The 20,431-nt window shown below is 44.3% G+C and overlaps 1 protein-coding gene across 4 annotated transcripts in view; it reads right to left on the bottom strand.

The window, feature by feature from the left end:
• Positions 1-20,431, bottom strand: part of LOC118216808 (disintegrin and metalloproteinase domain-containing protein 11-like) — a 71,554-nt gene that overhangs the window by 50,258 nt on the left and 865 nt on the right. For all 4 annotated transcript variants that reach the window (XR_004763075.1, XM_035398319.1, XM_035398320.1 and 1 more), the window contains exons 2-4: positions 20,003-20,193; positions 6,479-6,555; positions 4,454-4,520 (exon numbers count right to left, since the gene is read on the bottom strand). Coding sequence is in view for 3 of the 4 variants with exons in the window: in XM_035398319.1 (XP_035254210.1) it covers positions 4,454-4,520; positions 6,479-6,555; positions 20,003-20,193 (335 nt within the window). In the remaining variant the exon portion in view is untranslated. The remainder of the gene's footprint in view (positions 1-4,453; positions 4,521-6,478; positions 6,556-20,002; positions 20,194-20,431) is intronic.

Genomic DNA, 20,431 nt, shown 5'->3' with positions numbered 1-20,431 from the left:
AACCTATCACACAGCACACTGAGCAGGTGTTTGATCTCACCTAGCTCAGAAGGAGGGGCAGGTGGGACAGGGGCCATTGTGAGGGCTGCAGCGTAGCTGGGCTGGTGTTGGTGGGGGTGTGCTCTGGGGGGCGGGGGCCTTATGGGGGGCTGCGGGGTGCTGGGTGGGCGCAGGGTTTTGGAGTGATGACCGCTGCTGTCAGGCTGATGTGGGGCCCGAGGACGGTGACCGACGGCGTGGGGGGGCTGATGCCTGAGATGGGGTCTGTTGATGGTGGAGTGGGGGCTGGATGGATTGCGTCCCAGTGCCACGTCTTTTAGCGTTTTAGCAAAGACTTTGATAGGTACCAGGGGCCGATGGTGGGGTGGCGAGCCAGGTGCACATTGGGCAGTGCAGCGCAGCCTCTGGTGATCTCCGCATTAATGTTCTCTCTCTCTCTGTCTATCTGCATGTGGTATATGTGCATACAGACTGAGCATGTTCTCTCTCTCTCTGTCTATCTGCATGTGGTATATGTGCATACTGACTGAGCATGTTCTCTCTCTATCTGTCTATCTGCATTGGTATATGTGCATACAGACTGAGCATGTTCTCTCTCTCTGTCTATCTGCATGTGGTATATGTGCATACAGACTGAGCATGTTCTCTCTCTCTCTGTCTATCTGCATGTGGTATATGTGCATACAGACTGAGCATGTTCTCTCTCTCTCTGTCTATCTGCATGTGGTATATGTGCATACAGACTGAGCGAGTGAGATTTGCCTGGAGATGGTGCATCGCGCCCGGCCAAATCCCAGTCACCCGGCTCCTCTCCTCCCTGCCTTTCAAATGTGCTCTTTATTCTTTTTTTCTCGCCTTATCCTCTCCTCCTCTCTCCTGTGCTGAATGACAGGACTGGGCCAAAATGGGCTGCCGGTTGCCAGGGGAACGAGCTCCTGATTGGCTGGGCGTGTGCGTGAGGGATGGGGAGAGTGGGCAGCGTTTGACTGCGGCAGGGCTCTTTACAAGCGCCAAACACGGGGAGACCTGCTGCCAGAAACCGCTGGGTATCCCCCAGAAACCGCTGGGTATCCCCCAGAAACCGCTGGGTATCCCCCAGAAACCGCTGGGTATCCCCCAGAAACCGCTGGGTATCCCCCAGAAACCGCTGGGTATCCCCCAGAAACCGCTGGGTATCCTCACCAACCACTGGGTATCCCCCAGAAACCGCTGGGTATCCCCCAGAAACCGCTGGGTATCCCCCAGAAACCGCTGGGTATCCCCCAGAAACCGCTGGGTATCCTCACCAACCGCTGGGTATCCCCCACCAACCGCTGGGTATCCCCCAGAAACCGCTGGGTATCCCCCAGAAACCGCTGGGTATCCCCCAGAAACCACTGGGTATCCCCCAGAAACCACTGGGTATCCCTCAGAAACCACTGGGTATCCCCCAGAAACCGCTGGGTATCCCTCAGAAACCCAGAAACCGCTGGGTATCCCCCAGAAACCACTGGGTATACCCCAGAAACCACTGGGTATCCCCCAAAAACCACCCCTGCACATCGGCGGTCCGGATAAACCCCTCTTCACTGACTGACAGGGGGGAAACTGGGCAGGTCTCCAGGTGAGACGAGCAGGAGGAGGAGTGAGGTCATTTCCTGTTTCATCTCAGCCGGTCCACCCCTTGGTTTAATCTGACCTCTAATCACCACAGAGCCCAGCTGAAACACACAATCTGCTTTCTATAGAGTAAAAGTGCCTAATTGCACTAGAGGATTTTAAGCCAATGATGAACAGCTCAGTCTGAGGTACCAAAGGTACAGAAGACGCAGACAGAGCGGGAGAAAGTGCTTTACCAGCTCCACAGAAATACCAGAGGAACACTCTACTCACATGCTTAATTGCTTGATTCAAAGAGGGCAATAAACTACTGCTATATAGGTGATATGCTTAGAAATCAGAAGAATACTGACAGGCCACTGAGAAATTGAATGTCAATGTCAATATGCTTTTTGTACTCAAGTAGAGAAGTTACATTACATTACAAGCATTTAGCAGACGCTCTTAACCAGAGCAACTTACACAACTTTTAGATTGCATCCATGTATACAGCTGGATATATACTGAAGCAATGCAGGTACCATGGCAGTGTCCAAACTGGGAATTCAACCCGTGACTTGTAGGTTACAAGACCAGCTCCATACCCTTTATACTACACTGCCGAAGTTCTGTCCACCACAATCATGAGTACTCCCTCTAAATCAAAATCATAATTGTTTAATAGTTATACATGAAGAAATAAAGAAAAAACAGATATCAAGAAAAATATCAAGCAAATGTTATTGATTGCTGATCCTGAATCCAACAAAATTCTTATAGTACCCTCTACAGGAGGTTTTAGTACAGGTTTTGGACATCATGCTGCTGACCAGACCTGGGTCAAATACAAAATACGTATGTGTTAATACATATTTGAAGTATTTTCAAATACATTTACACAAGGTTATACTATGTATTTGATTTTTTTAAGTTCTTTTAATAGAAAATTAAATACTTTCACAAATAGTATTAAAAAAATACATTACATTACAGGCATTTAGCAGACGCTCTTATCCAGAGCGACTTACACAACTTTTACATAGCATTTTACATTGTATCCATTTATACAGCTGGATATATACTGAAGCAATTCTGGTTAAGTACCTTGCTCAAGGGTACAACGGCAGTGTCCTTACCCGGGAATCGAACCTGCGACCTTTCTGTTATAAACCCAGTTCCTTACCCACTGTGCTACACTCCGTCCTAAAATACATTCCTTTAAATAAATATTTTCCTGGGAAACCAAATACTTTCTCCAATAGCATTTAGAGCCTTTTAAAAATACATTAAATTACATGTTATGTTGTTTTGTTCTACATAAGGACATTACCTTATACTACAGTGTTAGTGTACTCTGGACCTCTGGACAGAAATTACCGAGCCAGCAACAATGCATGCTTCATGCTGAAGGGGGTATCCCAGAGTTCTTTGAACAATCTTTGAGAGTGGCCCTTGATGTGATGTCAGCGAGCTATAATACTGAGGGCACTCCAGGAGAACTACTAGGGTCTAGGGGTTGAATTTGGATTATGGGCAAGGGGAGGTCTACGTTGACAATTTTAAACAACCCATGTGCTGCCTCTAACAGACAGTAGCCTAAATGCCCATACATGTCTTTGCATGGGGGGGGGGGTGGCAAACTCAGACTTCTTGATAAACTACTTGCCAGTTTATTTGTACCCATGCAATCTTTTTAAAGTTAGTGGTCTTTTACTGTATTTCCTCATTTTCTGTTGTCAGAGCATTCGACAGCCATATGTACAGTTCCATCTTTTACATTGTGTAAGGTTAGACACTGATAAAACAGAATCCAGCCGTGCATATTCACTACAAATTAACAATGGGAATCAGTACAATCGGATTTGGTCCGGCAGCAGTCACCTGATTCATTCTCATCAAAATACTGTCCTCTAATTAGACAAAATGCTCAACTTTCAGAGCTGAGGTTCTTGCATCTTCCAATGCTTTTCAAGTCTTTCTACAGCTTGGTGCAATTGCGCCTGTTGCACCACTGGCCTTATGTTGTTAATATATTTTCAAATAATTCCATTAGGCATATTTGAAAGTTATTGCAAATACAGGCAAGTGCTCCTTAAATGTATTTTCAAATATATTTTGTAATTTAAATACTTAAGTATTTGTAAATCCTGTATTTCAAATAATTTCTAAAAAACAAACACTCAAAATTAATGAATACTTTAAATATGTATTTGACCCAGGTCTGCTGCTGACTAAAGCCCCAAGGCCATTTGAATTCTAGCCAATCAGATGTGGATTTTCAGTGCCAGAACAGAACAAAACATTAGATTAGATTAGATAGGAAATGCCAGTTTTCTCACTTCAGTTGCAAGGAAAAACAGACAGACCAGGTTTTAAGGAGTTGTGTCTTGGCTAGCAGGGTATTAGATGCACAAGTCATGCACTGTGTGTTTGCATTATCATCTGCAGATACTAAGAATTTTTTTCCATTTTGGGGTAAATTTTCCGTTAACATCTACAGTGTGTACACAGCATGTCAGCATCTATGCAATTGCCAAAACAATGATCAAACTTGTCTCTCTCCTTTCTGCCGCACAGAAACATGCAAATACACACCTGCAGGCACGCACACACACACACACACACACACAAACACAAACATATACACACTCCCATGCACACACACGCATGCAAAAACAAAAACACACCCACACACGCACAGAAACATACAGATAAACAAACACACACACATAAACACAAACATATACACACACACATGCACACAGACACACATGCACACATCAATATGCACACAGAGGAAGTCTGAAGACAAAGAACACAACTGAGTAACTCCAACCTAAACTTAGCCCCGCCCACCCCACCGCCAAAGTTTTACCACAGTCTGTGAAGGCCTCCCTGTGCTGTCAAAGTGCCGCTCCACATAGTCAGAGGACAGGAGGTTACTGCACAGAGAAAACAAACACTGTGTTAAACAGGTCACTGCACAGAGACAACAAACACTGTGTTAGACAGGTTACTGCACAGAGAAAACAAACAGGGTGTTAGACAGGTTATTACATAGAGAAAACAAACACTGTGTTAGACAGGTTATTGCACAGAGAAAGCAAACACTGTGTTACACAGGTTAGTGCATAGAGAAAACAAACACTGTGTTACACAGGTTACTGCACAGAGAAACAAACACTGTGTTACACAGGTTACTGCACAGAGAACACAAACACTGTGTTAGACAGGTTACTGCACAGAGAAACAAACACTGTGTTACACAGGTTACTGCACAGAGAACACAAACACTGTGTTAGACAGGTTACTGCACAGAGAAAACAAACACTGTGTTAGACAGGTTACTAAACAGAGAACACAAACACTGTGTAACACAGGTTACTGCACAGAGAAAACAAACACTGTGTTAGACAGGTTATTGCACAGAGAAAACAAACACTGCGTTAGACAGGTTAGTGCACAGAGAACACAAACACTGTGTTACACAGGTTACTCCACAGAGAAAACAAACACTGTGTTACACAGATTACTGCACAGAGAAAAACACTTTGTTACACAGGTTACTGCACAGCGAAAACAAACACTGTGTTAGACAGGTTACTGCACAGAGAAACAAGCACTGTGTTACACAGGTTACTGCACAGAGAACACAAACACTGTGTTAGACAGGTTACTGCACAGAGAAAACAAACACTGTGTTAGACAGGTTACTGCACAGAGAAAACAAACACTGTGTTACACAGGTTCCTGCACAGAGAAAACAAACAGGGTGTTAGACAGGAGGTCACTGTACAGAGAAAACAAACACTGTGTTACACAGGTTACTGCACAGAGAAAACAAACACTGTGTTAGACAGGTTACTGCACAGAGAAAACAAACACTGTGTTACACAGGTTCTCTGTTACTGCTGCTGCTTGATGTGTGTTCTCCCTGTGAGGCTCTGGGCTCAGGATGCTGTGATCACCATGGCGAGGGGCTCTGTGTTTAAGTGTCATATATAATGCAGCATCCGCACCACTTTCCCCCCTCTCGGGGTGGGGGGGAGAGGGGTACAGCTGCGCAGATCCAGCTGGGGGTGGGAGGCATTAGGCAGCCCTGTGCAAGCATGTGAGAGAGAGGGATTCCGGTTTGTGAGAATGAAAACGCCTTACGATCTTCAGAGGCGTGATAGAAGGAAACGGTTTTCTGAAGCGTAAAAAAGAGCAGTATGCGCTAGGTGTGTATGTGTGTGTGTTTGTGTGTGTTTGCCTGTGTATGTGTATGTCTGTGTGTGCCTGTGTGAGTGTGTGCGCGTGTGTATGTGTGTGTGTTTTTGTGTGTGTGTGTTTGTGTGTGCATGTGTATGTGTGTGTGTTTGTGTGTGTTTGCGTGTGTATGTGTATGTGTGTCTATGCAATTCAGGTGCAATGAAAATTCTCCAAAGAATCCACACTCTATTTGCATACAGTAACTCCATAATTCAGGCAGCGCAATATTCCTGTTTGCCATCTTGGCCATGATGTCTCTGTTCCCTAAAAGCACCAGTCAAACTTTGCTCGTAATCCTCAATCAGACTCCAGTTACCAAAAAAAGGTACCCAGTAAAAACTAGGCTGGAGAGGAAAACTTTCTAATTCATAAGAAGAGAAACTAAGGAGAACACCGGATCTGGAGAGCTTAGTTACACTGAAGGACTTTCAATCGAGCTCCAGTCATGGAGGGCCATAGTGTCAGTGCATTTTCATGTTTCAGCACTCGACTGCTAAGCCTACAGAAAGTCATCACCTGGTTAAAGAGTCTGCATGCTTCGTTTATAGACCGAATTCAGATTGCAAAGAAAAAAACAATAATCCTGCAGACGCTACCGCCCTCCAGGACTAGAGTCAGAGATCCCAGGGACAGAGCGAGATGAACTCACTGATTTAGCTCCAGGTCCAGGATGAAGGTCTTCCCAAAGGCCTCCAGCTGGAAGCTGCTCTGGGCCAGATGTACAGGCTGGGGGAGGAAGCAGAGCAGAAGCACAAGAGAAGACATTAGAGGACGTATTCCACATGCTGTTCCCCTCACCTCACATTTATCTTCTTTCCATTAGTCATGTCTTATTCTTAATGTCACTTTCAATACTTCATTACATTACATTACATTACAGGCATTTGGCAGACGCTCTTATCCAGAGCGACGTACAACAAAGTGTATAACCATAACCAGGAACAAGTATGACGAAACCCCTAGAGAGAAGTACCGGTCCAAGTGCAGGGAACAACCGCATAGTTCAACTTGGACCCTGAAGGTTAAACTGATTAACACTAACACAACGAGAACGGCAACAACGCAACGGAAAAAATACAAGTAGTAGTTAAGACAGTTAATGCACCTAAGTCACCTACGAAACAGCTGCCTAGTTACAACCCTAAGCTTACAGTCATTTACAGGGGGGTAGGGAGGGATGGGGAGAGGTGCAGCCTGAAGAGGTGAGTCTTCAGTCGTCGTTTGAAATGGGTCAGTGTCTCAGCTGTTCTGACCTCCACAGGGAGGTCATTCCGCCATCGTGGGGCCAGAACAGACAGGAGACGTGTTCTGGAAGTGCAGGTGCGAAGAGGGGGAGGTGCTAGGCGTCCTGAGGTAGCAGAACGGAGGGATCTGGCTGGCATGTAGGGTTTGAATATCTTGTGGAGGTATGCTGGGGCTGATCCCTTGACTGCCTGGTATGCTAGGACCAATGTGTTAAATTTGATGCGAGCTGTAACAGGCAGCCAGTGGAGGGTAGTGAGCAGGGGAGTGACGTGAGAGTGTCTGGGGAGGTTGAAGACCAGACGAGCCGCAGCATTCTGAATGAGTTGCAGGGGTCTGGTGGCAGATGCCGGTAGTCCAGCCAGAAGAGAGTTGCAGTAGTCCAGGCGGGATAGAACCATTGCTTGGACCAGGAGCTGGGTTGAGTAGGTGGTGAGAAAGGGGCGGATTCTGCGGATGTTATATAGGAAAAATCTGCATGCCCGGCTTACTGCTGCGATGTTCATCCCACAGCAAAGAACATTTACTGGGCTCTGCCCCAAATAATGATGTCACCCAGGTGTAACTCCTCCCCTTTGCTCCATGGACTTCAGAAATACAAAAAACAATGGATTTACTGCCATTATATGGTATTCTCCAATTCAAAAAACCCTCCATTCCCCTGAATAGTGAGATTTGAACAGTTATATCCCAGCTATCTCTTCAAATGGTCTTGAGGAAAGGTTTAGTTTTGACACATGAAATATGAGTCAAATGAGGTTTTCTGAGTGTGAGACAGTACTCAGTGAAGAACTCTCAATGTTAGAATACATGCTGCAGAATCTGTTTGCTCAAAAGCAGGGTTTCATCCCTGGTTCCAAAACCCACTTGCTCTCGCTTTGATTTCAGATCAACATTGATGTGCTTCTCAGCTACCATTAAGAGAAGGAACTTGGCAGCAACAGTCCCTGTTGGGGACCTCTCTAAGCAGGACAAAACAGACTTATTAGAAGGTGGAGGTAGAGATGGGTGCTAATAGGATTGGAGGTGGAGGTAGAGATGGGGACTAACAGGATTGAAGGTGGAGGTAGAGATGGGGACTAACAGGAGTGAAGGTGGAGGTAGAGATGGGCACTAACAGGACTGAAGGTGGAGGTAGAGATGGGCACTAACAGGACTGAAGGTGGAGGTAGAGATGGGGACTAACAGGATTAAAGGTGGAAGTAGAGATGGGCACTAACAGGAGTGAAGGTGGAGGTAGAGATGGGCACTAACAGGACTGAAGGTGGAGGTAGAGATGGGCACTAACAGGACTGAAGGTGGAGGTAGAGATGGGGACTAACAGGATTAAAGGTGGAAGTAGAGATGGGGACTAACAGGAGTGAATGTGGAGGTAGAGATGGGGACTAACAGGATTAAAGGTGGAGGTAGAGATGGGGACTAACAGGAGTGAAGGTGGAGGTAGAGATGGGGACTAACAGGACTGAAGGTGTAAGTAGAGATGGGCACTAACAGGATTAAAGGTGGAGGTAGAGATGGGGACTAACAGGAGTGAAGGTGGAGGTAGAGATGGGGACTAACAGGATTGAAGGTGAAGGTAGGGATGGGCACTAACAGGATTGAAGGTGAAGGTAGGGATGGGGACTAACAGGATTGAAGGTGGAGGTAGAGATGGGGACTAACAGGATTGAAGGTGGAGGTAGAGATGGGGACTAACAGGATTGAAGGTGGAGGTAGGGATGGGGACTAACAGGATTGAAGGTGAAGGTAGGGATGGGGACTAACAGGATTGAAGGTGGAGGTAGAGATGGGGACTAACAGGATTGAAGGTGGAGGTAGAGATGGGTACTAACAGGACTGAAGGTGGAGGTAGAGATGGGGACTAACAGGACTGAAGGTGGAGGTAGGGATGTGCACTAACAGGACTGAAGGTGGAGGTAAACAGCCTGTGACCACTTCTCCCCCTGGCAGGCAAAGCAGGAGGAGGAAGAGCGGTGGTATTTCGGGGGAAGAGCAGCTTCATCACAGCTGACATAATTGAATCTTGAAAGCGAAACCGAGGCAAGCTTCGATTTAACAGTCGATTTACTCAGGATGACACACAATCAATACCCTGGGTGGCTTTAGCAAGTGGATGACTTCCATTAAAAAACAACTAAGATGAATAATTCAAGGCTGAGCACTGATAGGGGAATTCATATACAAAAGCTACATGACGCTAATTAATTTATATTTAAGATAGTGTGTGTGGGATGATGCTGTCCTTATTTTAGCTGGTGATTAAGCTGCTAGACCTGACCAAATTATACGCTGACAGGCAATCAAAGCTGCTGAAAGGGTGAGAACCTGGTCACTGAAACACACCTATCTATGGAAAACCTGCTCACTGAAACAAACCTATCTGTGGAAAACCTGGTCACTGAAACACACCTATCTGTGGAAAACCTGCTCACTGAAACACACCTATCTGTGGAAAACCTGCTCACTGAAACAAACCTATCTGTGGAATCTCAATTCAATGATTCAACACTGATTCAATCAACATTTGTCTTCAAATTCAATTCAATTCCAATTTAAATGAAATGTTTTTCTTTTTCATAACAATAACTCCGTTTGGCAAGTCTGGCAATGACCAAATGAACTTGCTAACCTGTGTTTGCACAAGAAAAAAAGAAACACTTGAACTGAATTGCAAGTTTAGCTTGAATCCACACTTGAAACAGCCACTTTAATTGACAAAGAGACTGGCTGTGCCAAAAACCAAATACTCCAGTAATAAGCAGACAGGTTAAAAAAAAACTTCAGGCACCAAACTTACCTAAAACTTCAGGTAAGTTAAATCGCTATGAAAATGGATGCTATGCCTGTGATTCTGGCAGTTGATGCCCCAGTGATTACCCACTTAGTTTAACCATTCAGGGCTCTTCTCTCTGCCTTCCCCTGACACCTAGGGGGAGGCTTGCCCCCAAGACCTTCAGTTTCTACAACTTTTACACCAATTAAGTTCTTCTGCGAGCCTTATTTAACTGTGTTTTCCTTTCACTTTTAACAAAACTATAGACACTTTCAAAGGTAACAACATACACAAACGTTACTGTGCATGTGCGTTGTCCTGGCCCTAACTTAACTTCAGGCAGACTTCCGCAAACAATCAATAACAACAGAGTCCCTCTAGAATATTTCTGATAACAAGCAAAATAAATAACAAGTAAATTACGTTAGCTAGCTAGTTAAGCCAGTCTAGCCAGTATTATTTGGGGTTACCATTCGAAGAAAAGAACCGTTACTTGGCCAAGCTCAAATGCGATAACGTTACACTACCAGAAAAACATGACAGAAACAGATAGAGTTGACCGTAGCTGAGCATCATACATTCCTTGCATAATCCATAACTGTTCTGGGTTACATGCACATTCCTGTGTAAAAAGTGCACTCTTTCTATGATATTGCTTAAAAACGACGATTAGAGACACAAACTGGGGCTAGTGGGCAGCATGTGTAGCCAATGCATTTACTGTAGGTTATTTATTTGTATAGCATGCATTGATGGAAAAACACTGTGGCTCTGTTTGGTGGCCAAGATGACCTTGCTAGGTTACCACAACAAAAAATGATCAGGCAGTGTAACGCTGTCAAGTCAATGGAAACAGGTATCATAACGTTAGTTCAAAACGTAACTAAAGAGTATCAACTATATACTACTAGCATTGATCTAACGTTACTGTGTATAATTTATACAATGTTAGCTACGTTTAGCTAGCTACAATCAATTTATTTAGCTAATTGTTCATAACTATTGAAGGCTTGTTACTGGTCAGCTAGCTATTAGCTATCGCTTATCTTGAGTTTACCTGAAACAAAGTCAATGCTAGAATGAGAGCACCTATCCGACCACCTTTGTTCGACAGACAGAAAACCGTAAACTGATTTGCAACTATATATGAAATAGATGAAATATCTGTAACAACCTGTACCTAGTTATATAGGGAAAATGTCCTTGTTATCCTCCCGTGGTTATTTTTTCAGTACTTTCAGTACTGCCGGCAAATAAGTCAGAGGTGGTCCAGCGCTATCTTTTGGTTGCTAAGGGGACGTGTATCAACCACCACATATAAATTAATGGAACTTTACATAAATTTGCCAGCATACTGTCTAAGTGTCCTGTCTTGCATATTTGAGGTTAATATGAGAAAGGCTGGTCGCTATCAGCACGTCTAGGAATCCGTACATATTCACAGTTGTAACCCAAGTCGCAGGACGCAAAATAGCCGTTAGGAAAGCAGTTTGAAAGTATGAAGCAACGTCTGCGCCATTGGCTTTAATGGGTCGCGATGAGATAATTACGAGCGTGTTGTTTGTCTTAAAGTTGATATAGTAAATAAGGCTGTATTAGTATTACTAAATGTGTATGTATGAAGTAGATTTTTTAAAAATACAGTTTATTATGTGTATTTTTACAGGAATTACATTTTAATAGGTAACTATGTCCAGGTATTTCTCAAAAATACGAAGTAACAATGGGCAAGCATCAGCTTTAATAATCGCAGGGATTCAAGCAATTAGTTTCACAATTACCTGGTGGGGTTACAAAGTTAAATTATGTATTTTTACAAATTTTCGAAATGGCATTTGATCCAGGTTGCACCCCACAGCACAACAACCTGAGCCCAACGTCAGTCTGCTCATCAGTTTAACTTTCACTCCGTTTGTAATTGGTGCCATATTAGTCAGTAAACACAAATCCAATAATAAACAAACACAGAGCGGAAGTTAATTTAGGGCCAAGCGCATAACCTTGGCAATGCGCGTGCGTCCGATGAAAGCGTCTATAGCAGACCTGGGCATTTTACGGCCCGCGGGCCGGATGCGGCCCTTTGGTTGACTCTGACCGGCCCGCGTAAGGTTCATAAGAAATTACAAAATAAACTTTTTTTTTTTTTTTTTTTTCGTATTTTCTTATTACCTCATACGTGGATTAAATGTGCATGGCTTTTATTTTGAAGTTATACACCCTGTGTTTTTTACGTAGTGCATAGGGACGTAAGGTACGTACGTGATGCGTGTTACCACAGAGCTGAAAAAACTGCTAAAAAAACTTTTCGGCTCTGTGCGTGTTACTGAATGGACGTTACCTGTCTCGACGACTTTCACCCCCAAAATGTCAACTAAAAAAAGAAAGGTAGACGCTGATGCAGCAACCAGGGATGCAGCAACCAGGACCAGCTTTGTAATTTCCCACAAAATCGCTAAAAACAGTAAGCCATTCTCAGAGGGCGAGTTCGTAAAAGAGTGCTTGGTGGACTCTGCAGCCCTACTATGTCCTGAAAAAAAAGAAGCTTTTGAGCACGTCCCGCTGTCCAGGCGCACCGTGACAAGAAGGATCGAGGACATTGCGGTAAATTTGGAACTTCAGCTGCAACGTGATGTGGCAAATTTTGACTTTTTCTCTTTGGCTTTGGACGAGAGCTGTGATGTCCGTGACACAGCCCAGCTACTTGTATTTGTCCGTGGGATAACGGACTTCAAGATTACAGAGGAGCTGGTAGCAATGCGCTCAATGAAAGGGACAACGACGGGGAGCGATTTGTTCACGGAGGTAAATGCATGCATGGACACGCTGGGACTGAAATGGGACAGACTGACGGGTGTTACAACGGACGGTTGTCCAAATTTAACAGGGAAAAATGTCGGGCTGTTGAAACGTTTGCAAGATAAAGTGACTGAAAACAACGCAGATCAGAAAGTAGTATTTTTGCATTGTATTTTACATCAGCATGTGTTGTGCAAGTCAGTGCTTAAAATTGACAATGTGATTGATGTTGTAACTAAAATAGTTAACTTTATTAGGGCACGAGCATTGAATCACAGGCAGTTTGTTGCACTTTTAGAGGAGCACGAGACAGAACATGTTGATATCAGCTATCACACAGCTGTGAGATGGCTCAGTCTGGGTAAAGTGCTAAAAAGAGTCTGGGATCTGAAAGCAGAAATCCGAGAGTTTTGTGAAAAGAAAGGCAGAGACATCCCAGAGCTCTCAGATGAGAAGTGGATGGCAGATTTTGCATTTGCTGTTGATGTGACCGCACTGATGACTGCACTGAACACCAAACTGCAAGGCAAGGGCCTTTTCATCCATGAAATGCACAACCTAGTGAAGGCTTTCATGACGAAGTTACAGTTTCTTTCGAGGCAACTGGAGAGCAACAATCTTACTCACATGCAAACCCTGAAAGAAGTCACACCATCAGATGATAACCTCCGCAGGTACTCATCCATGTTAGGAGCACTGCATGATGAGTTTTCAAGGCGATTTAAAGATTTCAGAACAATGGAGAGTGAAATGCACTTGATTTCCTCTCCATTTACCTGCAATGTGGATGATGTGCCTAGTGATGTCCAGCTGGAACTCATTGACCTGCAGTCTGATGCAGTACTCACAGAGCACTTTAAGTCACAACCACTGCTGCAATTCTACTCTTCTCTTAAGCAAGAGAAGTTTCCAAACATGAGGAGACATGCTCAGAAGATGTTTGTTCTCTTTGGATCTACCTACATATGTGAACAAACATTCTCAGTGATGAAGTTTAATAAGTCCAGATACAGATCCTTTCTCACTGATGATCATCTGTCAGCTGTGCTTCGCATCTCAACCTCAAACATTCACCCTGACTTTGATGCACTTGTTAAAGACCAACAGAGACTAGATTTCTCTCACTGAACAAGAAAAAACTGAAAAACGCAGAATGAGTGACAAGTGAAAATGTTTTAACTACAAATGTAGGCATCATTATTTTTCTAATATGATGTATCTTACTGAATTTGGCTGAAAATGGTCACTAATGTAATGAATCAAAAACTGTTCAAATGTTCACATTTTGTTAACCATTATTTTAGGAAATTTTATTGAGTAAATGTCATTTTTCCTAAGACAACCTCTCTTTTTCATTGCTCAATTTTAACTTATACTCTTACCAGTCTTACCAACTAATCAAAACAATTAATATTATGCAGACTTTTGTCCAGCCTTTTGGTCCGGCCCTCCATAATATTTTCTTGTTCTCATGTGGCCCCATGTAAAAAATAATTGCCCACCCCTGGTCTATAGCCTTTACTGTATTAGGCCGCCACACACATTTCTGCATTTTTAATTTTTTATTATACGAATATTAAATTGCTTTCCTCTGCCATACAGGAGCTTGCTTTCCCCAGCTGTATGACTAATCACCCCCTTTTACATTAAACCCCTTTTTAAATCCCTGAGACGCATTGGGTAATTCTCTTAATGGGCACAGATACATTTTAGAGAAATTTTACTACAGAGCCATTCTGTGAAACCCACTGAAAGCCTGTAAACTAGTTTCAGTCCCAACCGGATAAGAAGTGTACAGGTAAACTTTCTGCTGTCAAGTCTCGTTTTTCAAAGGCCTCTGCCAGGCCCTAAAGATCCTAATCTATGCTCTTTAAGAGAATATAATAAAATAATTTAATAATTCTTCAATAATATAACAACCTCAGATATAATAACAGCCCATGCAAACACGTAAGGCACAGAGAAAAGTCCACCGGTCTTGATGGCTTTCCCTCTATGTTTCATACTGTTTCATATTTTCCTAAAGCTCTTTGTCAGCACTGAATTTCACAGATATCTACTGCTTCATCAACCCCTACCCAGCCATCAGTGTTTCTACTTTTAAAAACAAATTAGCTAATACAACATGGGTCATAACTGGAGTGCTTTTTAAATCAGCATAATGATATCTAGGAAACTATGTTAGCCTCATAAACACTACACCAGGGCTTCTCAACCCAGTTCCTGAAGATCTACCGCCCTGTGGGTTTTCAGTTCGACCCTAATTTGGCACACCTGATTCTACTAATTAGCAGCTCAACAAGATCTCTAGCTGTTGAATGAGGTGTGCTTTGTTAGGTTTGGAGTGAAAACCTACAGGACGGTAGATCTCTAACTGTTGAATGAGGAGTGATTTGTTAGGTTTGGAGTGAAAACCTACAGGACGGTAGATCTCTAGCTGTTGAATGAGGTGTGCTGTGTTAGAGTTGGAGTGAAAACCTACAGGACGGTAGATCTCTAGCTGTTGAATGAGGTGTGCTTTGTTAGGGTTGAAGTGAGAACCTACAGGACGGTACATCTCTAGCTGTTGAATGAGGTGTGCTGTGTTAGGGTTGGAGTGTAAGCCTACAGGACGGTACATCTCCAGGAGCAAGGGTGAGCAGCCCTGCATTGATTCCATTTTACTTCCAAAATGCTCAAGTGCAAAGCTTACATGCCTTTTCCCTGTCCACATATTCATCAAATCAAACTTTATCCTGGGGCCACCCCCCTTAATCTCTATCCATCTAGGTTGTTTAAAACATGTATTTAATTTCTCGAAGTTTTTTCAATTTAACAACACGACACAGCTCATCGCCATTAGCTTTGTGTTTTAACTCTTCATCTTTAACAAACGGCTTCAGTGAACAGTCGTCCACACATTCAGGACCCGAATGCCTTCACCTGTCAGTGTAAAATTTTCATACATTTAAAAAAGGCAATCACCTTTTAAACAAAACATGCACCATATAGCCTATTAGAGAAATGGAATCATTAGCTGACCTGACTGAAAAAGTACCAGGATGTGAATATAGGGCAGTCATTCTTCCTGGTATGTATAGCTATTTCTGACATCACGCTGTAAGAGGGAAAATTAACCTTCAGCAGACATTAAAAGTATCTAATTAAGAACCATTTACAGCTCGTCACAATTCAGACATTGCAATTATGGTTGGAATGAAAACCAGCACATACGGATAGGGAGCTCCTGTTTGAGAGCAGTTCCTACTCTGAGGTCATACCACAGCATTTCAAAATGAATTTAGAAATCATGCACAGAACCAGTTTTGGTTGATTGTACTTAAGACTAAGGGCTGTCACTGAATTATGTAAATATATCACATTACAAGCATTTAGCAGACACTCTTATCCAGAGCAGCTGACACAACTTTGACATTGCATCCATTTATACAGCTGCATATATACTGAAGCAATGCAGGTACCATGGCAGTGTCCAACCTGGGAATTGAGCCTGTGACCTTTAGGCCACAAGACCACCTCCATACCCATTATATTACACTGCCACAGTTCTTTCCACCAAAATCATGAGTACTCTCTGAGCTCTCATGAGCTTGATGATTAAAACAAAATACCTTGTCAATGAAATCTTCAGCAAACCACACCAAGTACAGCACTGATATGTGGACTCTACAGACCCAGAAGCTAAACATGCCGAACTACTCCATGTCATGAACAGATCAGTTAACTGATGTGAATGCATTGCACATTCATTGTATTCATTGTCAGTGTGGCAAACAAGCCTGCCACAGGCCACCGCAGTGGCTTTCCTAGGGGGCCCTCCAGCACAGAGACACAGGGAGAAGATGTTCCAACAGTCCACGTTTATTTACGAGGTTGGCAAGATGTTACAGCCAAGGAGTAGATGTTAACACTGTCATGACCGAGAGGCTCTCCTTTGTGTGGGTGGGGATGGCAGATTTAACCTGTGCACTGATTGCCTCACTATGCATAGGTGCAGCCACCCCTGTTCCTGGGTCCAATCAGCCCGGCCAATTATCCAATTCCTAACCAATTAGATAACTAGCCAGGTCTAATTAGCTTGACCCAGGACAGGTGTGGCTGCTTAAACCAGCCATCCCCACACCACAGTCAGTTTTAACCGCACGTCAAACCAATGCGCTGTTGCTACAGAAAAACAGTTTTGGGATTTATGCTGTAGATAATTGTTTGAGGGAAATATGACTCTAATGGAAGTACAGTTGAGACCTAATGAAATGATGATACAGATGCTTAAAATAATGTAATAATACAGTAACACTTAATCAAAATAGCATGTTACCCCTAATACTGATGACCATGGGTATCTGAACTATGGCATTACACTGCTTGGATCTAACAGGTTTTAGCACTGTTTCCCTTGCAATGAGAAAAATGTTACAAATCTTGTTCTCAAGGGGAATCAGACGACAAATATGGACAATACAAAACAGCAACTAACACAAAAAGGAGTGTCCCAGCTGTCTGAAGAGCAGCACTAATTTTGGGAATGAGAAGTGCGCTTGTCTGCCCTTCAGACCCATGGAAACGATCTCTCTGGCCTGTCATGTCTCAGCCACCACAGAGAGGCTCAAAGACCGCTAACAGCTGTTAGCTTCGTGTTTGGCCGGTCCCAGTTCAAATGTGTTCAGCCCGGGCCTTCTCAATAGCACCTCTGGCACCTCAGTTACAATACTGACCGGACACACGACAGGGATGCTCTTATTTCAGGCTCGTGGTTCCAGGCCTTGGCCCTACACCCCTTTATTTTGGTTTTGGAAGCGGGAGTCTGAGACCAGGGTTCATTTCGAGACATGGGCTCGCACTTTTTAATTTGCAGCAAGACCTGTAATCTATAGCCAGCCCAGGGTGCAGCTTTCACTCCAACTCCTAAGAGGACTCCAGCGTACCAGGTGGGGTTGGAAACCATACCCTTGAAATCACGCGGTTTAGACTCCAGGAGGGCTTGATCCTGTTTCCAGCACTTTGTACACATTACCTGCACATACCGCCACACCTGAATTATTCAAACGGCCCCCAGCGACTGATAAAGTTTAGGAGCATTAGGGAGCGATCGGGTGATATGGAGGTCACTCACACACACATTCTTATCAGTTGTGTCTGCTTGTGACAGACTCCTCAGAGTTTAGGACCAAGGCTCCCCTGCTCCTTTTAATGCAAGACCACTCAGGAACCCCCCAGTTCCTCTGGCCCAATCCACATGCACCAGGCTTAAATCATTGATAGGAAAATTCTTCAACTGGCCACTGAATAATGAAGGAGGTAGGAGTCCAACCACGTGGCAGGAAAGCTGGATGTGATTTTTGAATATTTCATTAGATTCTGATGATGAGGCGGAGCGGCCTCAAGACTGTTACTTCCTCTGTTCCTCTCTCTCCTGCCCCAGCGCAGGAGCAGGCCCACACCAGGACCTCACTGAACCACTTCTGATATGATTCACGAAGGCCTGCGGCCTGTTCATCAACCTGTACAGAATGGCACCCACATGGGGAGTAGGGCTCTCTCTCGTTTAAATGCAGCCCAGCGGAACCAAACACAGCTCAACACTGCTCCCCACAGCTTCATATGCCCAACTGCTCCCCACAGCTTCATATGCTCAACTGCTCCCCACAGCTTCATATGCCCAACTGCTCCCCATAGCTTCATGTGCCCAACTGCTCCCCACAACTTCATGTGCCCAACTGCTCCCCACAGCTTCATATGTCCAACTGCTCCCCACAGCTTCATATGCCCTCCCACAGCTTCATATGCCCAACTGCTCCCCCACAGCTTCATATGCCCAACTGCTCCCCCACAGCTTCATATGTCCAACTGTTCCCCACAGCTTCATATGCCCAACTGCTCCCCACAGCTTCATATGCCCAACTGCTCCCCACAGCTTCATATGCCCTCCCACAGCTTCATATGCCCAACTGCTCCCCACAGGTTCATATGCCCAACTGCTCCCCACAGCTTCATATGCCCTCCCACAGCTTCATATGCCCAACTGCTCCCCATAGCTTCATATGCCCAACTGCTCCCCACAGCTTCATATGCCCAACTGCTCCCCACAGCTTCATATGCCCAACTGCTCCCCACAGTTTCATATGCCCAACTGCTCCCCCACAGCTTCATATGCCCAACTGCTCCCCACAGCTTCATATGCCCTCCCACAGCTTCATATGCCCAACTGCTCCCCACAGGTTCATATGCCCAACTGCTCCCCACAGGTTCATATGCCCAACTGCTCTTAAAGGGCAGCTAGGGCTGTTCTCTGAATTTAAGTAAGAACTCAGTATATATTTGAAAATACCTTTATTTAAAAAATTCAGGCGGAAGCTGAGATTTGTTCCGAAATAGACTGTTATTTTAAATAGTTAGAATAATAATACAATATTAACTCAGTATTGTTGAGAGTGCAGTGCAAACCACACACAGGTTATAAAATGTGTGTGAGTACAGACATTCAGCCCTCCACAGCCATGTGGCAGTGCATCGCATGTTGCAGACTAGAGCAGTGTATTGCATGCTACAGATCAGTGCATTTTATCACATGTTGCAGACTAGTGCAGTGTATCGCATGTTGCAGACTAGAGCAGTGTATCCCTCAGCTAATTGCTGCATTATGCACAGCCCACACAAACGACTATATTTCATACAAAAGATGTGGAATAAAAACTGGAATTAAATCACACATGGCCCTAGCAGCTGACAGCTGCATGCACCCCGGAACATCTCTGCAGTGAAATAGTGAATGGTGAACTGGCCCATTCACAATGAACTGAGACTGAAGCAGATCTTCAAAAGGACTCGCCCACACAAACAACTAAAACACCGCAGAGCACTAATGACAGTATTTTAAGAGACACCAGAGATTGCCATCCCCTCCCAGGCGCGTGAGTCTTGATGTGAAATGCAGTGTTTTGGACAGGGTCTCGCTTAATAAGGAGAAAGGGTCTCCCTTTCTGTACTGTCAGCTCCTCCTGAGAGGAAGCAAGACTGCTAGAGAACACACAAAACAGGAAACAGGGCTGAGAAAAGGGCCTTCCTGCTCTACCCATAATGCTTTGGGAAGGGAACTCGTTATGGGAACTTGTGAGGACAGCAGGAAGTCAGGTATGTGTTATTAATCACAGGGATGAGTGTACCAGCTGCAGCCTGTCCCAGGCTCAATAGCACAACCAGAGATTTAATTTTATTTTATTATTCTTTTTTCCAGAACAAACAAATGAATAGTTTTATTTAAATAATCACTGCTTTCCACTAAATTCATATCATCCTTGATCAAATCTGGTTTTAATCTGTTTCCTAGCCGTGCGGTTTTTAGTCATGTCGCAGCAGACTCACCAGGGCGCCCTCGGTGTCGTTCTTTACCCTTGTGTCCAGGTGACCATGAATAATCTCCCCCTCTGAGTCCATCTGCTGCAAAAGCCGCTTGGGTTTGGTGACTTCTTCAGCGGCCGAGCCGCGTTTCCCTCGGTCCTCCAAAGCTTCCCAATTCCATGCACTTGCATCGCGCCTCCCGGAGCGCTTCCAGCCTGTAACGCAGGGAAACAGGGCAACTTATCAGATTTTATGAACGCGATGTCGCAGTTACTGCAGTTAAACAACCCACGCACAATAAAACCGACATTGATTTTGGCAATCATTTTATTCTTTTATTTTTTACAAGCGACCTCTACAATCACAAATTGCTGCATGCAAGCACCGGGTGTTCAGCTCGACAGACGCGCTGCGGGGAAAGATTCTGTTGATGCAGCAAATATACCGCATCGG

This window comes from Anguilla anguilla, chromosome 17 (assembly GCF_013347855.1).
Source record: "Anguilla anguilla isolate fAngAng1 chromosome 17, fAngAng1.pri, whole genome shotgun sequence".
Taxonomy (NCBI): domain Eukaryota; kingdom Metazoa; phylum Chordata; class Actinopteri; order Anguilliformes; family Anguillidae; genus Anguilla; species Anguilla anguilla.
Note: the sequence above shows the minus strand (reverse complement) of the source record. Positions and strands in the feature narration are given on the sequence as shown.